Source organism: Coptis chinensis, chromosome 6, assembly GCF_015680905.1.
Source record: "Coptis chinensis isolate HL-2020 chromosome 6, ASM1568090v1, whole genome shotgun sequence".
NCBI lineage: Eukaryota > Viridiplantae > Streptophyta > Magnoliopsida > Ranunculales > Ranunculaceae > Coptis > Coptis chinensis.
In genome coordinates, this window is record NC_141461.1 from 87,428,783 (window position 1) to 87,452,870 (window position 24,088).

Genomic DNA, 24,088 nt, shown 5'->3' on the forward strand with positions numbered 1-24,088 from the left:
CTCGGTATTCTCCAACAGTTGAAACTTAGCAACTCAACTTTTTTCAAATTTAAAGTTTTATCTACTTAGAATGACCTAGAAACAATTTGTCATTCACTCCTATACACCAGCTACTTCCGCTAGAGTAATAATTCCGTTTATATTATTAGTGCCTTGAGAGTAAGTCATGTCCTTAACAACTCTCCTACTCCATACCCTGCCCATATGAGGAAGACCCACTACGTAAGTAGTATTTGTGCTAAATCAGATTCCAACCGGACCATCAGAACCTGTTTGAACAGTCCATGCAGAAAGAATCAGGGAACGGCAGATACATTTATATAATGAAAACTCAGAATATGAAATATGATCATTTTCATTTGAGGCTGTGATTGTGTTTGGCTTGGCAAGAAATTGTGGTCAATAGACACTGTAATCTGTATAATTTTTTTCTTTTAAGTTTGGTGATGACTTTGGCTGCGATGAGAAAATATCCGGAAGTACAATTCCCAAAGACGACTTCATGATGTGTCACCTTGGCATATCGCGAGGAGTCTACCATAACGACAATCACATGTAAGGCTCTTTCTTTTATGGGAACAATTGCCATCACGGTAGAAGTTAGAGCAACTAATCGACCATATAATTTGTTATAACTTCTTTGCACAAAGAAAGGGTTGTGAGCATCCTATCATGCCGCATAACCGATTCATACTTATGATGGATTTTGAATATGAATGAGTTGCCTTTTGACCCGTGGAAATTCCCTCGGACCAAGCCCATATAAGAGCGGGTTCATTACCTTGCATGTATGGTGGCATCAACTCTAACATTAGTATTTTTCAAGAACCTTGACAATAACCTAGATGAGATAAGTTACCTTAGGGTTATGACTAACCCGGCACTCCGGATCTCCAAAACACACATTGTACTTTCGATTAGTTTAGGTGCTCCCCGTTTTCTCAATCATGAGCCCCGCATACAAGACCCCAACAAACTTGCGACCCTTCAAAGCAGACATTCATTTCACTGTTGGTAGGATTATACAACTCATAACCATAGACTTCAGCTCTTCTGTTAATATTAGTGCTGGCGAGTATGCACCCATTCCACTCGTATTGGGTCCTGTATCACCATCCCCAACGCATTTATGGTCATGAGCTGATTCAAGAGGTATGGCATTCTTACCATCCACCAAGGCAAAGAACAAAGCTTCTTCTCCTTCCAGAAATTCCTCAATAACCACAGAGCAACCCGCATAACCAAATATACCCTCGATCAACCAACATTGAATCAGCAGCTTCATATGCCTCCTCCAAAGTCATTGCAACTACAACTCCTTTTCCTGCAGCAAGTCCATCTACTTTGATAACAATGAGACTTTAGAAAACCCAAGTGACCTGTGTAAAGTGCATGGGGGTATTGGGGTGGCCAAGTGGTTAGAAACTCTGCGGCCTTTTTTGGATTATACATGAGACCTATCACCCCTACCAACATGTTTGGCGTCTAATCGATCTGTCTGGGAAAATCCAAGACAACTTCGCAAGTCAGATACCTATCAATATGAACTCTTACTAACATCCCATGAGTAAAAAGAAAAAACCCGAATTTTCATTTCTGAAACCATAAAACTTTTAAATGTGTAACATTGTGAAAATAAAAATTGGGCGGTTTCTAAAGTCCTTGTCCTTACGTTACAAAACTTTCTAATCTCAATAACTACAGCTAAAATTCTTCCAATTTCAGCGGTCTCATCACAATATTCTACTATTTAGCTACTTAGCGAGTGGCCCAAAATGCTGCTTGAGAAACATAGTACATCTATCAGAAAACTTAAGGTGGGGAAACAAACTGTTCAATCTAGAAATGGGTACAACATTGAATGTTTCTCCATATACTAATCCTCACTCCTTCACCTGACAAATAAAAATTAAAAATCCATAGCTGGAAGTAATAAATCTATGCTCTGGAAAACGAATTTAGTGGTGCTTACACGAAACAAAACTGAAATAAATCTATATGTAAAAAATATATCTATAATAAGTTTCGAACCTGGTACACCTTAGAGGTATGCAGAAGTGCATGTATCAATTGAAACAGTTGAGTACCATTAGTAATTGTGCATGCTTTCTGATACGGATGACATCAAGGTTGTTGGGCATGGCTTTACTTCAACAGGTATAAAGCTGAGCAGAATAGAAACAATTTATAAATAAACAACTAATTGCAAATAAGAGAGAGCACTAAGACGTAAAGCATAGGTTGTAGGATAAATGACATAGTCTCTCTAGTGAATATAAATTTTTGAAGAGAAATGCATACCAGAAGATTCTGAGGCTTCACATCCTTGTGAGAAACTCCATGAACAGTATGAATATAAGCCAACCCCCTAAATATCTGCATAATAGGGTTTAATTAGTAATAGACAAAGTCAGAGATAGTTCCATAGAAATAAGGTCATGCATATACCTAATACATATAAAGCTTCACGATATGAGGGGCATCCTCGATTTACATTACTATAGTGTCTCGTAACCCGATATATACAGTTTTAGGGACATACTCCATTACTAAATTGAGGAAAAGCTCATTTTTAGTTGTCGTGGAAAAAGAAACAAGTGTTTTAGAGAGACCACATTTGGGTGATCCATTGAACGATTAACCGCGCAGCTCCACGGTTCTTATAACGCTGGCCTGTAAAACCTTTTTATAGCCACAGTCTCTCCGGCTTCCAAACATTTTGCCTAGCAATGTAAAAAACCCGACTTTAAACCAAAATGAGGCATGTACAATGGAGCCATAGTGAACATAAGTAATACTTGCTTACCTAGAAGACAATACCAAAAGATCCAAATCCCTACAACACGCCTCGCCATGTAGCTGATAGTCTGTAGAAGAAGCATCAATTGTTAAATCTTAAATAGAGACTATAAAAACATGTTAATCAAGTAATTGCCCACTTGCTTGGGTTCACCATTTTTTCATCCAATAGTAGTAGATATAATATGGCCCGTAACTTGATCATTCCCATCAACAAAAACTGAATTTATTTCCTGCAATTGTAGCATAAATCAGGAATCATCCATAAACTTGAAAACAAAGCAAAGTAAAAAAAAGTAAAGATCACTACTTTATTATTATTTTTCTTAAGCCCATTTGAGTTGAATCGATCTTCTTCACATTATGTTGTTGTTGTTGATAATGATGGTTTGGAAAAGAAGAAGAATGAGAAGATGGGGCCATTGAAAAAAGAGACCATGTGATTCCAAAGAAGCCTCTTATTTCTTTGTTATTTCGAGGAGTTGTTTGCATTTCAGTCCTGCTTGTATGCAATAAACCCACCACTAAACAACTACAAAAAACAATAAAACATAGATGCTTTCGGTAGTTGTTTCTTTAAATCGAATGAAGATTTTTATAGTATGTTATGCACAATCTACGCTTTTTGTTGAAAAATTACAAAATGATAAACACTTTTTCGAGAGATAGAAAATCATGCCTTTCTTCTTCTTTCTAAAAGTAACTCACTTTTATCACGGATAGGAAAACTCTCGTCAACAACTCCATGCCGAAGTTGAATGAAATTGGACTCTTTTCTGTCTCCATCGATTTAAACCCGGTGAGATGTTTCTATTCCTTTAAAAGCTGCGAGCTTTGTCAAAAAACAAAACACTTTGGCTTCTGGTGAATCTTCCCCATTTTTTTCTTTGCCATACTCTCTCCGCCCAAGATTGGTCGCTTCTTTTCAGGTTTTAGAGAAGAACATAACTAAAGGCTTGAAGTATCTTTTAAATCTAACTACTTGAAGAAGAGAAGAATAAGAGAGAGGGTTTGAAGAGATGAATTTTTTTTTGGAGAGTTGGGAGTGTTTTGTAGAATTGAAAAAAAAAACATGGAAATAGGGTTTTATTTATTTTGTATTACAAAACAATTGAAATCGCCAAAAAGCAAGAATTTTTTTTTTTATGAAAAAATCTTATGTGTCTTGAGTCTCGAGAGAAAAAGGGGAAGCATGGCGTGGATCCTTGCAAACCCCAGCATTCTCAACTACTCAAGATTAATGGTCTTTGATTTGGGTTCAATGGAATATCGGGTTGACCATATTTGCCCATGACAATTTGTTCTAGTGTATTGAGTGATATTTTTATCTTCTTGGGTTATTTCTCATTCTTTATTTTGTGAAAACTGGAAAGGATTTTCCCAAAATTTGCCCAACAGCCTAGTGATGATCGGATGGAAACCTCCTCAACCGCCCAAGCATGTAGGCGAAGTTTGCGGAAACATAGATAACTAAAAATATTAACACTGTAAAAGTCCGAAAGTAGACTATCATACACTCATACCTTGACTTCTCTCATCAATGACACATCTTTTATAGTCTCAAAGACACACTAAAAAACCGAAAAAGGAAGGCGAAGCAACAAATTCCATAAGGAACTTCCATAAATGTGAGTAATGTCTTTAACGTTCTCTATTCCTCGTTGATTCAATTCATTTACTAGTCAACATAAATCTTGTAGATTCATCATAAGAATTTATGGCCCAATACCTTGATCCGACAAAGTGTAAATGTCTATTTTATCTTAGGGTATTAACATGGCATTACACCAACTTAGCTCTAATCTAAAATTTATGACTTAGCTCTAATATAAAAATTTTGGGGGTGGTCATGTTTTTATAAAATGGAAAATGTCTTTATCAAACAAAGACAAAATGAGACATATAAAATGACCTGAAAAAACCAACGAAGTATGGAACATATAGGATGAAAATTAAGTTCCTCCTCTTTCAAAAAGGCTTGTGATGGTTCCAAAGTTATTATGTTGTTTGGTGGAAGATACCATTCTATACCAATGATAAATGTGTTTTAAAAACAGAAAAAAATTTTAGGATGATGAATGATGCGGTGGTAATGTTATGAACCGAATTTAGAGATGGAATGATGGTAGTGATTTGAAACAATCCATTAATGAATTATGATACCAATGATAGTCGTTTTTTTGGTAATGTCAATCATTTACCTTCAATTTTGAACGCCTTCGATCACCAAAAGATAGTGAATTGTCGCCGTCGAGAATAAGCGTTAAGCGGAGTGTTTGTTTTAAAAGTGTGTGTGTCACGCATAGGATGTATTGGAAAAGGAATAAAAAGAGAATTAAAACAAAATGGTATGTCTTGAGTCGTTATGAGTTGGTGGAGTTGTCGTGGAGTAGGATGTCCATAGCATCAAAACATTCATATCATTCATGCAAACCCGACAAGCAAGAGATCATTCACTATTGTGATAGCATCCGGTTTGTCGTAGGCTTTTGAAGGAAAAACTATAAAAGGATACTTCAATTATTAAACACATTACTTACTCGGGGCTATAGCTTAAATATGTGGATGACATGCGATGCTCATTGGTCCTCAATTTTTCATGGAATTCAAAGAAACATCGAAATGTGGGAGAAAAGTGGAAAACATATCGTATGGGCCATGGAGTGTGATTTGGTAATCTGACGTCAACATATTGGTTTATATACAATTAATTACGAAAATCGAACGGAGGTGTAGCTCAAACATAAAAAAAAAAAAAAAAAAGGCAACTTCTAATTTGATCACTGAGGGTTCGACTCCCTCCATCTCCTACATAAAAGTTTTAATAGAATTTTTTTTTTTTTTTTTTTCCGATAATCTATTTATAATAGAATTTATTGAAATACACTGGTACATGCATTTTGAGTTTTTGACCAAAAAAAAAAACCGAAACCTAAATTTTGTCATCATGTGAACATTTAAAATTTTAAAATTTTGTCAAACATTTAACCCTTAATAGTGACCGAACAATAAAACCCTTGAGGTGCCACGCCTGTAAAGAGCCCCTTCATTCTTCCATCCCTGTAACAGTCAAAGAGTTTATCACCACTAGTTTCTCAGGAAAGTCTTAACAACATCAAACTTGCATTACATTTAAATTCGTTTTCTCATTTAATTTTCTCCTTTTCTTTGATTCCCAGGTGTATTTTCTCCACAGTTGAATCTATCCGTACAATCGAAACAGCACAAAAGTATGCTTTTCGAGTCGATTTCTGTCTTCGACTCCTCCTGCAAGTAAGTAATTCCCTTTTCATTGTTTTTGTATCGTTTGATTTTTTTTTTTTTTTTTTTAATTTGTGTAAGTTCTTTACTGTCAGTTTTCATTTAACTTGATGTGGGATCAAATAAAAAATTATTTTATTTATATTTGTTTTGGGGGTCTAAAATATTAGTAACGCACTAACGCTAGTGAAATTTGATTTGATGATCAACAACTAAAGGGTAAACTAACTAGAAACATCGAGGATAGACTTTACTGTACAATTGTATAGGCGACAAATTACACAAGCATTTTTTTAATTGCTGTAAGGATAGACTACTGAGTTAGATGATAGGGATACATTTGCATACCAGGTTTGTTAAAGTTAACCAAAGAATCCCCTAACTAATTTGGATGTCACAATGACGACTTTCGGGATACAAGGTGTGTCAGATGTCAGCTTATGGGATGCAACACAGTAGTAACATGTTGTCATTCCACCTTGGTGTTGTCAATACTTGGTACCATCGTGAGTGTAATTTGTTCTTCATGGTGGCACATGACAAGATTTAGAGACTCTAGCTGACATCACAAAGCTAAAGTATAACAAAAAGATTAGGATTAAATGTGAGCTTTAAAGTTGTACTAGCATAATATCACTTGAACCAAACAATGAGTTTCGAGTTGTACCATTACTTTTCAATTTAGGATATTTTATGAGTACTTATGTTTGTTCAAACTTTTAGAGCGACTCTTAGTGTTGGAGTTGTTACACCGGGCCAAGTTACTAATGGAGAAATCTTTCAAGAATATCGGTGTTAATTGGCCAGAGTTTCTATATTTATAATGACTTTTTAATGTAGCTTGGATGCATCAGAGTTTGAGTAGGCATTAGACAAGGTAGTTCAAAAAATTGTTCACAATGCATACTTAGTCAAGAGTTATATCTCCATTTCGATACAACTATAGGACGATTTGAACACTTGAAGTTTCATTGAGAAACTTCAAACCCTACTTAAAGAGGCATTTGAACTACCATGCATTTGTTGCTTTGAACTACCTTTCAGCTTTTTGAGTTTTAGTAGCACTGTTGACTATTATGTTTGAAAAGAGACAAAAACTTGAAATTCATTTGAAGGAATTGAACGTATGGATTGGAGTGGGGAGTTAATCACTTTGAGACCCTTAAAATAATAGTGATTGCTTGGTAGGGTATTCTAATTGATTCTTCAAATACATTGTTAACAGACTTTTCCCATAACAGGACTTTGATTCACCCATAACATTGGTGCATGATTTTAATTTTGGTAAGATTCTTCAATTTCGCATGTTTTTCTTTGCTTGGCTATTTATTTCAAGTTCTTATGCCTTCCTTAACTTTCAAATTTAATTTGCATTTCAATTAGGTATTCTACAGTTTACTACTTTGAGTCTTCATCTTGCTCTTTTTTTAGAGCTCTTTTCAAACCAAATGAAAATTTTCAGGTATAACATTTGGTTCACTTATGTTCTTATAGCTCTTTTAAACCATCATTTCAGTTGTGACATTCTTTAATTGTATGTATCAATTCGTATAGTCATTGGTCCGTTGTGCATCGCTACACTATTTGGGCTATTTTGCAACCATTGGGATTTTTCATTACCAACACATATACATCCGTTAGGTAATTGCCAACATTTAATAACCGTTAGCAATACAAGTATCCGTTGGTAAATATTGGTAAATATTATGTAACGTTTCATGAATATTTTCTAACGCCAGTATACGTCCAAGAGTTGATAAACAAAAGGGAAGATAATTAAATGGTCAAAAACAAAAATCACTTTGCTAAAAATACAACGAAAACTTAAGCGGGATTATTTTTTGCTCTTGCCGCTCATCTAAATCACGATGCCCTAAAAAGAAATCAATAACAAGTGAAAGAAAGAGAAAATAACAGGAAGAAAGAGAAAACAGTAGAGTGGTGTTGCCGGCCAAGGTTTCGATTCCTCACTGGGTAAGTCGTCCTCTCTTCGTCTCTCTTGTTTTTTTTATGTTCTTCCCCTTCTTGTTCCTCTTCTCTCCTGATTGATTTCGGGTTCTAATTAAATTTTTTATTTCAGAGATTAAATAAGCTGTCACTGCTTTTGTCACTCGATCTGCTCAAGGTAACTAATTTACTCATCAATTTTTTTTTAAAAGTGAGGTTCTTGCTTATGGGTTTTGTTCAACTTTCGATTTTGAGATAAAAGACCCATCTTTTATATAGAAGGTTATTGTTTTTATTAGATTTGTTTACTCTCATGTGTTGTGACTTGATTTACTCAGTGTTAGATCGATGTTTTATCTAACACTATTAATGGTTCATAGTGTTATTTTTGAAACTTAAATGCAATATCTGATTTGTTTTAAAATTTTGTCTTGTTTTACAATTAGCAATAGTACCCCTTTGGTTTGTTCATGTCAAATTTATTAATACAATGAAAGTGAACCATCTTTGTGGTCGAGTCCAGAACTTGTCTCTCTCTGTGTGTGCGTGTATGTCTATGTGTTTGTTTGTTTCATTCCTCTTTTGTTTTTGAAATGCTAGTTATTATGATATATTATATTTGATTGAAAAGTCCAACTTTGTTCGCCAGCACAGTAACCATGCATTCTGTGCATTTTCATTTGTCAAGTTAAATATGACTGAAATGAAAAGCTTGGGTGAATAAAGTTAAACATCCTGATTGGTCAGTGGTTATACATTCTCCAAAGCGGTTGACTTGTCGAGTGGATGAGCTAGATGTACCAACTGACTTCCAATCTACTCTTGAAGACTAGCCCAATTTGAAACCCTTGCTAGAAAGACGACGTTAATTAATTGTCTAATATATTAATATAACTTTTTGCTATGGATGTATCCATTTGTGTTTAGTTTTATATTGGGTAAGTCATGATTTTGTGCTGCAAGTTTGATGATTGTACACTGAAATTTATTTGATGGTTGTGCCTCAAAGTTGAATGTGATTTGTTTTACGTTTTGAAGTGTAGTGATTTCACTTAAAGATTAACATATGCAGTACCCAATATATGCATCCAATATAATTGTCACTATTTGCAGGATATTTTAATGGAATCAAGTGGTCAATCGTCAGGTCCTAGTTCTTTGCAGCCACCCCCATCAGGTCAAGCAACACCCCTAGTAACATCTGAATCATCTGGAGCACCTTCATTAGTTAAGGCTAAGATGCTTGTCTTGGTGTCTAGTAAGGGCACTGTTGTTGGTCCTTATGGGGCAAAATGGGCAACCTGCTTGGGGCATTTTATTCGAGTAACCATCCCATTAAATTGCAAGGATTGGAGGCTTGTGAAACAATCCTTTAAGGATGCAGTGTGGGACGCTTTGGCGGTAACATTCAATTCTTGTTAATAATGTTATCATTTTAACTTGACCAAAAATGAATTTCTAACTATTAAAATTCTTGATAGGGTGAGTTTTTGATATGATGTGCCCATGGCTTTGGCTTATAAACAACATCAGAAGGAGTTTTCCACTAAATTCAGGACTGCAAAAAGCAACTACCGAAAAGAGATCATAAAGAAAGCCTTAAGCAAGGAAGCTGCTATTGCTGCTTGTCCAGATGGTATGAATCCAACAATTTGGGCCGAGTTTGTGACCCGTGAATTCAGACCTAAAGTCGTACAAAGGAATGCAAAGAATGCAGCAAATGGGAAAATGAATACCATTGGTCATACTCTTGGGCGACAAAAATATGGCCAAATACGTTACAAGAAGGTACCGTCCTATCTCAATGTCTTTTATTATTAGAAGTGGTCTGTAGTATCATTTCGTTACAAGAAGGTACCGTCCTATCTCAATGTCTTTATTATTAGAAGTGGTCTATAGTATCATTTTATATATTTTTGTGTAGAAACAAAAGAACCCTAATGTCAAAGTACGTCGAGAGGATGATTGGCTAACCGGTCACGAGCGTCGTGATGGATCCATTTGGAGAGTGCTCGTGTATCATATGTAAGTATTTATCCTTTCTACATTTAAATGTGTTGAGAACCATAGTAAATATTCTTGATTTTAATCATGTATCAGTTGGTGAATGTTTATTTGTCTCAAATTGTATATATACATGGGTGTCCTTATTTGGTTGTGCTTGTTGTTTTAGGAACAAGTGAAGTCTGTCATAGACCTTGACGGTGATGTACTGGTTGAAGTCTTTGGGAAGGACAAAAAAGGGCGTACTCGTGCTGTTGGCTCTCAGATCTCACCTACACAAGTTGAATATGCTGCAGTTGGTGAGTACTTACTTGAAAAAGCATTGGCATCATCTGCTAGTGCTAGTCCCAACGTCCAGAAAGAGTTGGCTGAGGTTAAAGCTTCCATTGCCAGTTTGACTAACTTATTGTTGGTGAGTTTGTAACTTCTACAATTAGGCATACATATAACTTGTATTTTTCCCTTACATGTGTTTTCTATTATCATAGGCTCACATTGCACCGGGAATTGTCCCCCCACAGTCTGCGATGAATACACCTCATGGTTCAAACTCACCTTATAATCCATCTCCAATGTCTCCTCAAAATTTAGCTTCTCCTTTTGATGCGACAAGTGCTCGTGTAGGATTGTCTGACCAGCCTAGAGTTACCCTATTGGATAGAGAAGGTAATGAAGTAGCCAAGGGGTTTGTGGTGACCGATCCTATGCACAAAGATGTTTGTCATGGCAGAAGAGTGCTTAGAGGTGAGAAAAAGATCAATATTGAGGAAGTGTTTATGGGTGATGCATTACTCTATATGATGGTCCCCAAGATGGAAATAAAACCCTTCATGGTTATGTTGCTGATGGGCAGTTGATTTGGGCTTATGGGCGGTTGAAATATAATTAAGAATGGTTGATTAGTGCTAATCTTTTTGGACATATTGTTTAGCAAATCTTTTTGGACATATGGGCTGACAGAAACATTAAGTATGGTTAACGTTCTAGTTATAATTTAACAATCTTTTTGGACATATGGGCTGATAGAAGAATTAAATATGGTTAATGTTCTAGTTGTAATTATGTAATCTTTTTGGACATATTGGATAAGGGTTTTAGTTGCAACTTGCTGAACCTTTTTTGGATATATGTGTATAATTTTCACTATTGTTGATAGCATTATATGTATGCTTGTTTGTTTTACAGGTTTGTGAGTTTTCTAACCCCTTTTTAACTCCGCCAATGCAAACTTATGAAATTAAGTTTTTGCATTGCCGGTTCCCATCCCGAATAAAGGAGGAGGAAGAAGGGGCTCTCTTGGAAGTCTAGGGTTGGTGATCCATTTCAAGAAAGCTTTCGGTGTTGGCAGCTTTTCAAAGGTAATTTTTCCCCATGGCGCACCAATTTTCCCCCTCAACATGCGCAATGTTGGGATGCTCTTTTGAGAGCAACATTTTGAAGACAACCCGTTTGAGATTCTATTTTTTGAAAGTCTTGCATTAGGTATTAGGCATGCTGAGATAGAGTCGGGACATTTTATTTTTTTCATTAACCATGCTTTATTTTCTTTCTTTTCAGGACACAGTGTTAGAGCTTGAGTTTCAAGGTGTAAAAAAGAAAGTTACCATGCTTCAGGTTACTAGTTTTCTTAGCAGTCTTATTACTAAAACAGTTCGCTCCCACCGCATACTTATACTCTGTAACACATTTTCCTGACACTAATTGGGGTTTACTCTTGGGCAGACTTGGCCAGTTCGTTCACCAAGGCCTGTTGCATCCAAGCTTGCTGCTGATACACCTCTCCTAACTGGGCAGGTTATATGCAAAATGACTGCATCACGTCATTTTTTATTAACAATTTCACTAAATCAATTATATGTATTGTTTTTGATAATTTTGGTGTACATTTGTGCAGCGTGTTCTTGATGCTCATTTCTTGGAGGGACTTGTGCTATACCTGGTGCATTTGGTTGTGGAAAAACAGTTATTAGTCAAGCTCTTTCTAAGGTGAGTTTGTTTGTTTATTCACTTGTGTTGCATATGGAGATTCGAGCTCTTAGAAATTTTACTTGATTTGCTGAGTTCTCATTGTACTTTATGTATGTGTATGCAGTACTCCAATTCTGACACTCTGGTTTATGTGGGGTGTGGAGAAAGAGGAAATGAAATGGCGGAGGTATGCATCAGTATTTGTGATATTAATAAATGTAACAACTAATTGTATGTAATTAGGAGTAAGACTTGTTGAATACTGACCAGCTTATTATCTAGGTTCTTATGGATTTCCCTCAACTAACAATGACATTGCCTTATGGCCGTGAAGAATCTGTCATGAAAAGGACCACCCTTGTAGCTAATACTTCTAATATGCCTGTCACTGCTCGAGAGGCCTCCATATATACAGGTAATATCTTGCTCCTGCTTCTCATGTGACTCGTCATTTAATTATTTATTTTTAATTTAATTTTATATTATTATTATTTTTTTTTTGAACTAAAGCCATTAATTTGCTTAGTTTGATTGATTGGAAAAAAAAGAAAGAAAAGAATAGGTTCACTTTTGATCTGATTAACTTTGTGTGTTTAGTTTATGCACATTGTTGATGTATAATGTGTACATTACTACGACCACAAGAAGGATCTATCTGATGGACTTCTTTAGATTAGTGCCACACATACTAAACACTCTTTTTTACTTTTCTTTTATGTTTTTGATCTATATTTTGAAAAGACCCAAAAAAAAGAGAAGTCTTCCATACACAGGGTTTGACTCTTTGAGTTATGAGCTTTAGTTTCGAGAATGGTTTTATACAACATGGAATGACAAGTTGCACACTGCTGCAGAACATTGAATCATCTAAATACCAACAACTGCAAACCCAACCCTTTCACAGGACTAAAAATCCTTTGAAACAACAAAGGCAATGCCAACAATGCATCTAGTACAACAGCTTGCATTGAATTAAACCTCACATATTTACTAAAACTAGGATTCCTTACTACCCCTAGATAAAGCGCGAAAAATGCTACAAAACTAGCATATGGAACTGATCTATATGCTTTTAATAATGGGAATATTGGTTCTATTAATAAACCAAGTGATGGGTATTTTCATAAATAAGTAACGACCGTATTGTAGGCCATTGAAAAATGGGAAGAAATAGGCTCAGGCCGAAATTAGACGTTCTGTTGCTGGGACTGGTTGGTATGATGACATTGTGATGACGGGTTTTGAGTTTGAGGATTTGTGGGAGAGTTTGATTGGTGAGATGCAGGGAGCAGGGAATTTGTAGTGGGGGAGTGGAGTATGGGATAGGAATGGTGATTTTAGGGTTTGTGGTGATGGGTGGAGTGAGAAACAAAGGAGTGTTGTTGCAGCCATTTTTTTTTTAAAGAGAAAAGAAAAGAGTGGTTGGTTAGTTTGGTTACCTTAAAAAGTTTACTTTATTTAACTTTACTTGTAGTTGAAACAAAACAAAACAAATGAACAATGAAGAAGGAGAACTGGTTCAAGAGGTAAATTGATATTCTATCTAGAAATGGGACTGAAAAGAAACCGAAAGAAAAAGGAGTCGTAGAAGTGTGAAAACGGTAAGAAGGTTTTTATTATTTTGTTTAATATAGGGAAAAAAAATGGTTTTGTTAAGCTCTTTAGTTGATTTAAACTTGTGTGAATACAATATTACCAGGCATCACAATTGCTGAATACTTCCGGGATATGGGCTACAATGTCAGTATGATGGCTGATTCAACATCTCGGTGGGCAGAAGCGTTGCGTGAAATTTCAGGGCGTCTGGTATGCCTCTCTTGGTTTCTTTTTTTTGGTGTAAGATGTCTTTAATGTTTCGTCCCTAACAAGGTGTAAAATGATAAATCTGGTAGGGGTTTTCTTTCTGTAAAATATATGTATTTGACCCTGGTGCCCAATAAGTTGATAAAAGTGCTTTCTGTTCAGTAGCTTTCCAGTTTCCACAACAATATATAATAACCAAAATAGGAAGGTGGGAAAATATGGGAAAGTAGTGAACTATTTTAGAAATTCAGGTAAAGTAAGTAAAACAACCATATTAGAAAATGAGTTTCACTTATGCAAATTAAGGTGTGGGACACCATGGCATCCTGAAAATCGATTTGCTTCTAGTATTTTTTTTCTTTTTCTTGCAAATATTTAAAAGAGGACATTACCACTCATTGTATAACCACAAGTCACTATTAAAGAAGAAGAAATGATTGTGTGAAGTCGTCATCTTTGTTCAGAGAAAGTAACAGTATCTTTTGCTGGTATAGAGAATGTCGATAAGAAGTATCTTTATTTGCCAATGACCTATCAATCTTTCACATCCAGAGTCAAACAATTATTACTTTATTAGTATTGTGAATGGTGTAAATAAGGTTTCATTGCCTGTGTTAGTTCATCTTTTAGTAAAAAAATGGGATTTACTATAGTGTTACTTTACTGACAAGCCTATATTACAGCAATCGAGTCAATGTACGCTTTTAGTAACAATAACCATTACTCTATTCACATGGCCCTTTCTTTAGGTAGACAATTAGTCAGTCTTATAGGGGCAAGTGGTTGTTGAGATGATCACTTGGAGTTAAACTTTTACTTAAGGGTTCAGACTTCAGATTGCACTGGATAAAAATGTTAGCTCCAAATTGGGTTGGGATCTAGTCTCGTGCATACTGGCATAGTCTGTATTGGAGAGCACAAAATGAGCATATTTAGTTCCCTTACAACTTATGTTTCAAGTTCTAACATCACAAGCCTTTTATTAAACCTAGGGCATCAATTTATCTACCTTGTTGAGTTGTTTCTTAAGATTAAGAGAGGATAAGCAAAAGGCAAGAAAAAAGTGCAGTTATGCAGTTATTCTCTTGTGGTAACAGTCATAAGACATGTCCAAAATAAGGTCGGAGTACACAAGGCAGCACCTTCCAAGTTATTTTGCTTCGGATTTCGAGCAAATCATCCCAAGGGTCTGGTTCTTAATTTTGCTTGGATTTTCCTTATATTGTGTCTATAACTCTACCGCGAGAATTTATACTAGTGCCTTTCTTACAAAGCTTTTATTTTGTTTTCCCTTTGTTTTCTACAGTTAGTAGTCTTAGTACTTCATATGGTGAATATATGTTTTTTTTTATGTAGGCCGAAATGCCTGCAGATAGTGGTTATCCTGCATACTTGGCAGCCCGTTTAGCCTTTTTTTATGAACGTGCTGGTAAAGTGAAATGTCTTGGTGGCCCAGAACGTACTGGTAGTGTTACTATTGTTGGTGCTGTTTCACTTCCAGGAGGAGACTTCTCTGATCCAGTTACATCTGCAACACTTAGTATTGTCCAGGTAAGCATGACACCCACCTAAGTTTGTTTCATGGGTAAGACTAACTGACTATCAATACTAGAGTGGTGTCAAACTTTGAATACGTTGTCACTGATATCACTTTAAGCAATAAGAGAGTGTAATTACTGTATCAGCTGCGTTGTTTCTCAGTAATTTTGTGTGGATATATGGGATCTTTGGAAAGTGAAAAGTGTTACAGTTGAGATGTCACTGTAGCTTATCCCAAACTTGTTTGCTCAAATTATTCCTATTCCTAATGCTATTCTTCGTTTTTTGATCAGCACTATTTGTTTATTTTTGGATTACAATCAACATTACGTTTGTGTGTTCATTTAATTGGAGTACATTGTTTTTAATATTAGAAATGTATTTCGACTCTTGTAGTTTGCTTGCTTAGGATTCTTTATTATCTGGGGCTTTCTTTAGTAGAAAGTTTAAATCCCAGGTCGCAATTGAAGCATAATGGGTTACGAGGTGTATATGTCCACTACTACAGGTGGCCCACATTTTTTTTATATAATGAAAATTCGTTAGTAACGGATACAGAACTGTTAGCAACATATATTTTTTTATACAATGAAAATTCATTAGTAACGGATAAAGAACTGTTAGCAACAGAAAATCAAAGTGACGCTTACAAAGGATTAACAAATTTGGTAACCGTTACTAATAAATTATAACGGTTAAGCATCCGTTACTGAAATTAATTTCAGTGGTATTTTATAACCGTTAGTAAATTTTGTAACGGATAATAAACGTTACAAAAATCTGTTACTAATATTTGTCACGTTTTTATGTCGTCGCAAGATAACCGTTACTAATATTTTTTGTAACGGATGTGTATCTATTTCAAATAGACTGTTATGGTATAGTGCATTTTTATATATAGGGGAGGATAGTAGTCTGCAACTTAACCATATGAAGTTGTTCCAGGACCTCCAAATTAATTTAAAGTTAGTACCAAGTAAGATGCGGAGGGGAAAAGAGAAAGGAGGAGCTCAATGGAGGAGAGAGAGTATATATAAACGTGTTATGAGTTGTTTAATGAGTTGTTTTTTTAGCTTCAGCAGTAATTTGTGTTATGTATAAATGTAAAATTATAAATCTGAGTAGAGTTGTATATATTTCCTTTCGTTACAATAATTAGTCTAAAGTGAAATATTACATGGACTCATTTTTAATGTTTAATGAGTTGTTTTTTAGTTTTAGAAGTAATTTGTATTATGTATAAATGTAAAATTATAAATCTGAGTAGAGTTGATTTTATGATCTATGAGAATTGTATTGTTTTGATTTTCAGGTTATGACAGGATATAGGTGTTTAAAATGTCGAAAATACAGAAGAGATTTTGCCAGATTTTATATTTAAAAATAAAATAAAATAATGATACTTCTAATTCAAGTCTCTCTCCTCTCATTTGTTTCTCATTCTCATATGCGTTAAATTAGTCAAGATGTAAAGGGTATATGTAATGAGTTGGTTTGTGAGAAATGAAATGCATCGGATTGCCATAAGCTTAGTTTAGTGTACGCATGAAATGATTTTAAAGTGTAAAGCTACTGGAAATAGTTATAAGCATTGATCCAGTCATACCATGAAGATGGTCATTTGGGGAGTTATTTAAACGCAATGTGTCTTGAGTGCCTACTGGCACGGGCAGATAAGGGTAGGAGAGTAAGGCTAGTATAAAGGGTGATTGAGGAGACTTTGAGACTGTTCATTCTGCATTTGCTTTACAAAACCAAGGAAATGGGAGCTTTTGAGAAGCTGGTTTTCTGTCAGCATTTGCAAGTCAATTGGTGATTGAGGCTGTGTCGAGTGTCATTTTCAATTTGGGTCCCTGTCGTTCAAACTGCAGATATTTAAAATGTTTCAGTTTGCTACGAGTTTTTCTTTTATTTATGCCACTCATTGTGAAAAATGTTGACCTTAATAACATGGTCGAATATTCTTGAATTAACCTAACATCGAATTTATTCAAGAGTAGCTTTAGGGCTCCTCAAAATAAAGCGAAAAGTTTGAAAAGGAGAGTGGGGAAGGTGTAGGAGGTAAAAATATGATGATCTGTAGCCGAAGTATCTGTGACTGGAGCCTAAGTTTACTTGGTTGTACAAGACTCCTAGGAAGAGTGTCACTGGCTCACAGCAGATCTTTGTCTACGTCTTCAGTAATGGAGGAGCCAGTTTCCTTCCCAAATATGGGAAGTAGAGTAAGGCTGTTAAAAGGTGAGTAAGGAGCCTTTGAGGAGGTTTTATATGTGTCCGTAAAACCATTAAAGGAAATGAGGAGCTTTAGGAGATCTCTAAGCCTTTTTGATTGGGGACTCATCATACAAACAGATATTTAACATGCTTTACTTTGGTACAAAGTTACAAACACTTCTGTACACCACTAATTGTGAAAGATGTTGACCTTAGTTGGTGTCTTCTAGAGTTAGGAAAGTAGTGGTCCAAGAACTTAAATCTGAAGCGATCTTCTTTCCTTAGTTTTGATTGGTACCTATATGTGAATATTTTGTTGTGAAGCTATTAATTGTGGTTTACCTTTTTGCGTTTCAGGTACATCAATTGATCAAGGAATTGCCTATGTCCTGATGCTTGTGGCGCTTGTGCTTACATATCTCATCAACCCCCTTGATGCTTCGTCATCCTACAACTTCTTCTGACTTGAATAATATGAGGATCTGAAAGGGAGGGGGAATTTATAAAAGGACGTTGGGACCTGCATTAATTTAATGATAGTGTATAGTGCATGTTTTGGTTTGTACCTAAGGTGGTTATGATTTCTGAAAATTATGTGTGGGTGTGGGATTTAGCTTTTTGAGCTGTAGTTTCCTTTGTTAACCTTTTATTCTTGTGTATTGAGTGATACTTTTATCTTCTCGGGTTATTTCTTATTCTTTATTTTGTGAAAACTGGAAAGGATTTTCCCAGGTTGCCCAGCAGTCCAGTGATCGGATGGAAACCTCTGAACTGGCCCAAACATGTAGGGCGAGTTTGCAGACATAGATAACTAAAAATATTAACAATGTGATCCGAGTAGACTGTCATACACTCATACCTTGACTTCTCTGTCAATGACACATCTTCTATAGTCTCAGCACACACTACTAAAACTGAGCGGAAGACGAGCAACAAATTCCATAAGGAACTTCCATAAATGTAAGTAATAGTCTTAACGTTCTCTATTCCTCGTTGATTCAATTCATTTAAGAGTCAACATAAATCTTGTAGATTCATCGCAAGAATTTATGGCCCAATACCTTTGATCTGACAAAGTGTAAATGTTTATTTTTGTCTGAGGATATTAACATGGCATTACACTAAGTGTTTATAACTTAATTCTAATCTAAAATTTATGACTTAGCTCTAATCTAAAAATGGGAGTGTTTTGGTGGGTGGTCATGTTTTTTCGTGAGTAAGAAGATATCTACATATCCAGCACCTTGGGTGGCGTAGCAAAAGTGTTGAATTGTAGATCACGTCTTACAATTCGATTGCTATCTTTAAATCCACAAAAAACACTCTTGAAATATCAAGAACAAATAATTTAAGTTTCTTGATAATTGCATAAAAAAAAAATCCATTACAATGAGAGTCTTTATATATAACAGATACTAATTCACAGAAATAGCTTACTAGAGACACTTGGCAGTCTATTATAGACTACATTCTAAAAACAGATAATTCTAACTACTAATAATAACTGCCAGCAACTAAATTCTATTAGAAATCAGTCTGCAAATAACTGAATTCTGTCTGAATTCAGTCTTAACCTACATCAGTCTCCCCATCTTTAGAAGGACTCGACCTCGAGTCAATTGAAGGAAGAATCTCATCATTTCCATGGTAACGGTAGAGGTCTTTGACGTTCAAGCTCTTAGAAATGGAGAACTCAGCTGGGAGATCAACCACATATGCATTGTTGTTGATCTTTTGAAGAATAGGGACTGGACCAATCTTCTTAGCTTTGAGCTTGTTATAGGTACCCACTGGAAATCTTTCTTTTCGTAGATGAACAATGACTAAATTACCGACCTCGAAAGTATTCAACCTTCGATGTTTGTCTGCATCAGCTTTATACTTCGCATTGGCCTTGTTCAGACTTGCTTTCACTTCTTCATGAAGTTGTACAATCTTCTCAACCATATGATCAACAGGAACACTTTGGCAAGGAACTTTAGGTAGAGGAACCAAATCAACAACATGTTGTGGTACTGAGGTATACACAATTTGGAACGGCGACTTGCCTGTAGAGCGGTTAACAACATTGTTGTCAGTGAATTCAGCCTGAGCAAGTGCTAAGTCTCACTGCTTGGGTTTCCCTCTTGATATCGACCGTAATAAATTCCCCAAGGTCCAATTCACCACTTCGGTTTAACCGTCTGTTTGGGGATGGCAGGTAGTACTATACTTCAGACTAGTGTCAAACCTCTTCCATAACGACTGCCAAAAATGGCTCAAAAACTTGGTATCTCGATCAGAAATAATAGACTTTGGAACACCATGTAAACGTACAATCTCTTTGAAGAACAAATGTGCAACATGGGAAGCATCTAAAGTCTTTTTGCAGGGGATGAAATGAGCCATTTTAGAAAATCTATCAACCACCACATAAATAGAATCCATACCCCGTTGAGTTCGTGGAAGGCCAAGTACAAAATCCATGGAGATGTCGACCCAAGGTCCATCTGGAATTGGAAGCGGAGTATAGAGTCCAGTGTTGTTAGAACCACCTTTTGCAGTTTGATGAGTGTAGCATCTTTGCACTAATCGATTCATATCCCTATTCACTTGAGGCCAATAATACCTTTCTTCAACCAGAGCAATACTCTTGTCTCTGCCCATATGTCCACTGAGACCACCGCCATGTAAATCTCTAATGATGCGTTCCCGAAGAGAGCTCCTTGGTATACACAGTTGGTTTCCTTTGAAAAGAAACCCCCCTTGAAGGTGAAAATCAGCAATTCAAGGCTCACCTTTAGCGATTTTAACCCATATCCGACCAAGATCTTCATCTTCACCATAAAGATCCTTCAAGTATTCGAATCCAACCACTTCAGTTTTCATCATAACTAACAAAGATGCCCTGCGAATGAGTGCATCAACTACTTTATTTTGTTGCCCTGACTTATGTTTGATAGTGAAAGTGAACCGTTCAATATAGTCAACCCATCTTTGATGCATGCGGTTAGGGTTTGTATTGCTTTTGATGTTCTTTAGTGCATGGTGATCGGTGAAAAGAATAAAGTCTTGATGAATTTGGTAGTACTCCCAATGTTTAAGTGCTTGATACAATGCATACAACTCTAACTCATAACTCGTCCACCTTTTTCTAGCATCACTGAGTTTCTCACTGTAGTAGGCAACTGGTCGTCCCTCTTGTGTCAATACAACGCCAATGCCACCAAGGGAAGCATCACAATCTATTTCGAACAATTTCTCAAAACATGGCAATGAAAGAACTGGTGCTGTAATAAGCTTCTGTTTGATCAAATCGAAATGTTCGACAGCTTCTTCAGTCCATACAAAGTGTTTTCCTTTCATACATTCAGTGAGAGGAGCTGCAATGGTACTAAAGTTGCACACAAAATGCCGGTAGAAGGTAGCAAGTCCATGGAAACTTGGAACTTCACTAATGGACTTGGGAGTAGGCCATTCCTTGACAGCTTTAACTTTCTCTTCATCAACATGAATACTAGTAGAGGATGTTGGAACTGTGAATGAATTTGTGTCCTCATGGGTTTGAACCCATGACCTTTTGTATCTACTACACTCTAATGTGGGGGGCTTTAGTCCCACATTGGTTACTAAACTTAAGACTCTTAAGTTTATATTGGTTGTGTCCTTATGGAGAGATAGTGTAGAGAGATATAAGGAGGTGCTCGCGCGCACACAAGGCCTCCTTGGTTTGGGGGCTCTCGGGAGGTGGGAGCTCCAGAAAACCTTAGTGCGCGTGTACAAATCCACCCAATTGGGCTTCGCGTGGGTGCGAGTACTGGACTTGTTTTTGCGGAATCTTTTGGTCTTCTTTCCAAAACAAAAAACTGTAACCGTTTCAAAATCTTTCCTTACTGATTCGAGTCAACACGTTTTTTGCTCTCACATTAAAAACTGGACGTGACTCTCGCCTTGAGTGGCGAGTGGCAGATCTATAAAACCAAACTCTCTCTTGTTTATCAAGGGGGCGGTACACAACTTATTGTTTTGTTCTTCAAATCAAAACCTAGTCCGAGTATCTTTGAGAGTTTCTCTTGAAAAGTCATTAGGCCGGGTGACACGCTTCGTCCATTGTTGTATCCCGGGAGACGACGGCTTGAGGGTGGCAAAAGAACCATACCGGGCGTTTTTTTCGTCTTAAGGAAATTGTGCCGAGCACAATCCTCAGTGATAAGTTTTACTTGCTTTATTATTACTGTTTTTCGATACTAGATTTATACAATCTTAAGACGAAAAATCGATTGTCTAATAACGATCTGTTATTATCTAGTATTGTGCTCGTTTGTTATTAATACTGCTAAGATGGAGAAACCTAGTGGTAAGTCTGTCAAACCTGAAATTTTTGATGGCAAAATTTTTAAGCGCTGGCAGATGAAAATGCGGTTTTATTTGACTACTCTGAAATTGGTTGAATGGATTTCGATTGAGAAACCCATTTACAATGAAAATGAAGATGAACACAGTGGATTACGGTGGTATGGAGAGATGGGAAAAGAAGGATTATTTATGTAGAAATTATATACTTGATTGTCTTTCCCTTGATTTGTATGATGTTTATCTCTTTGTGTGTATGGCTAAGCTGAGAATTGTGGAGTTTACTTGATAAGAAGTATGCTCTTGAAGATCACGGTTTCTAAGAAGTTTCTTGTAGGAAAGTTTCGAAATTCAAGATGGAAGATGGGAAATCTGTTGTTTCTCAAGTGGAGGAGCCGCAAATAATCATTCATGAGATTTTGCGGAAGGTTATAAAATCTGCAAAGGTTTCGGTGTTGCTTCCATCATTGAGAAACTCCCTTCCTCGTGGAAGGAGTACAAAAAACAGATCTCAAACATAAGAGGAAAGAGATGACCCTAGAAGATCGATCGTCAACCTTCGGATCGAGGAGGATAACAGGAAGGCTGAAATCAATGTGGAGACTTCAGAAATGAAGGCTAAGGCTAACCTGGTTGAAGGTAACGCTGCTAGTTCTTCTAAGTCTAAATCAACTAAATTCCCCGTCAAAAGAAACCATATCACGAACAAGAATAAACAGTCCCAACCTCACTTTAAAAGAAACCTTACAATCCTGAAATTCATTGCTATGTGTGTGCGGATCACGAGGTCATATAGCCCCGGACTATAAATTCAAAAAAGGTCCGAATGATGGGAAGAAAGATAAGGCACAAGCAAATGTAGTTCAGGATGGTAACTTTTCTGCTGTGGTTACTGAGGTTAACTTGGTGAGTAACATGACTGACTGGTGGGTAGACACTGGGGCTACCAAACACATCTGTGGCACTAAAAGTGCATTTGCGTCCTTCACTCCTCTGGGAGAAGGAGAAAGTCTGTTCATGGGTAACTCATCTGCTTCTAGAGTTGAAGGAAAATGGACTGTTAATTTGAAGTTCACTTCTGGAAATGTTCTTAATTTGAAGGATGTTCTTTATGTTCCTGATATTAGGAAAAATCTGGTTTCTGGTTCCCTTTTAAGTAAGAAGGGGTTCAAACTTGTCTTTGAGTCAGACAAATTTGTTCTGACTAAAGGGGGAACCTTTGTGGGTAAAGGTTATTTAGATGAAGGCTTGTTTAAGCTCAATGTAACTGATTTTAAATTTAATAAAGCATCTACTTCTTCTTATATGGTTGAGTCATTTGATCGTGGCATAGTAGACTTGGACACGTTAATAATGTTTCAATTAAAAACCGATGCATCTAGGTAACATATCCAAGAATACTATTTCTGAAAATAAGAGATGTGAAGTATGTGTAGAATCTAAATATGCTAGGAAACCTTTCAAAAAGGTAGAAAGAAACACTGAGTTGTTGGCATTGATTCACACTGACTTATGTGATCTTAAAGGTTACATGACTAGAGGAGGTAATAAATATTTTGTTACGTTCATTGATGATGCTTCACGTTTCTGTCATATTTATCTGCTTAAGAGTAAGGATGATAGCTTAGCTAAATTTATTTCCTTTAAAACTGAAGTTGAGAACCAGTTAGACAAGAAAATAAAAATAGTTAGGTCTGATAGAGGAGGTGAATATTCTGGTCCTTTCAATAAATTTTGTGAAAATTATGGTATTGTACATGAGACCACTACCCCTTATGCTCCCCAATCCAATGGGATAGCAGAGAGGAAAAATAGGACTCTCAAAGATATGATCAATTCAATGATCAATAGCTCTGGGGCTTCTATGAACCTATGGGGAGGCTTTGCTAACGGCCCATTTGTTATATTCTGAATAAGATACCTTTTAAAACCTGAGATAAAACTCCATATGAGATGTGGAAAAATAGGACACCGACTTATAGATTCTTTAAAGTGTGGGGGTGTTTGGCTAAGGTATCTATACCAACACCCAAAAGGACTAAACTTGGCCCTAAAACTGTAGATTGTGTCTTTATTGGGTATGCACGTAATAGCGATTGCCTACTGGGGTTTTAGTTTTCAAATCTAAAAATAAATTTGTTGATGATAATACCATTATTGAGTCTAGGGATCTTTGTCTTTTTTGAGGATAAATTCCCATTTATTGAGAGATTGGGAGGGA

At 36.2% G+C, this 24,088-nt stretch overlaps 1 protein-coding gene and 3 pseudogenes across 7 annotated transcripts; 1 reads left to right on the forward strand and 3 right to left on the reverse strand.

Moving 5' to 3' along the window:
* Window positions 1-218: 218 nt before the first annotated feature.
* LOC147495141 (phosphoribosylamine--glycine ligase-like) lies at window positions 219-1,476 on the reverse strand (annotated as a pseudogene).
* A 407-nt stretch (window positions 1,477-1,883) lies between these two features.
* LOC147495142 (shaggy-related protein kinase GSK2-like) lies at window positions 1,884-3,047 on the reverse strand (annotated as a pseudogene).
* Window positions 3,048-5,525: 2,478 nt separating this feature from the next.
* LOC147495143 (V-type proton ATPase catalytic subunit A-like) lies at window positions 5,526-18,216 on the forward strand. Of its 7 annotated transcripts, XM_086563742.1 has the most exons (20): window positions 5,526-6,072; window positions 7,302-7,344; window positions 7,444-7,522; window positions 7,615-7,701; window positions 7,812-8,034; window positions 8,141-8,185; window positions 9,121-9,408; window positions 9,489-9,795; window positions 9,932-10,032; window positions 10,181-10,423; window positions 10,500-10,755; window positions 11,197-11,369; window positions 11,569-11,625; window positions 11,734-11,805; window positions 11,906-11,997; window positions 12,104-12,166; window positions 12,262-12,394; window positions 13,679-13,785; window positions 15,139-15,333; window positions 17,893-18,216. In XM_086563742.1, the coding sequence occupies exons 16-20, from the start codon at window positions 12,158-12,160 to the stop codon at window positions 17,926-17,928; spliced, it is 480 nt and encodes a 159-aa protein (XP_086419868.1). In that variant the 5' UTR covers window positions 5,526-6,072; window positions 7,302-7,344; window positions 7,444-7,522; window positions 7,615-7,701; window positions 7,812-8,034; window positions 8,141-8,185; window positions 9,121-9,408; window positions 9,489-9,795; window positions 9,932-10,032; window positions 10,181-10,423; window positions 10,500-10,755; window positions 11,197-11,369; window positions 11,569-11,625; window positions 11,734-11,805; window positions 11,906-11,997; window positions 12,104-12,157; the 3' UTR covers window positions 17,929-18,216. The 7 variants fall into 7 exon arrangements, with proteins under 7 accessions (XP_086419868.1, XP_086419869.1, XP_086419870.1 ...); XM_086563743.1 differs by lacking the exon at window positions 10,500-10,755; XM_086563744.1 differs by lacking the exons at window positions 7,615-7,701; window positions 7,812-8,034; window positions 10,500-10,755; window positions 12,104-12,166.
* Window positions 12,595-13,371, reverse strand: LOC147495144 (protein TIC 20-II, chloroplastic pseudogene; annotated as a pseudogene).
* Window positions 18,217-24,088: the final 5,872 nt, after the last annotated feature.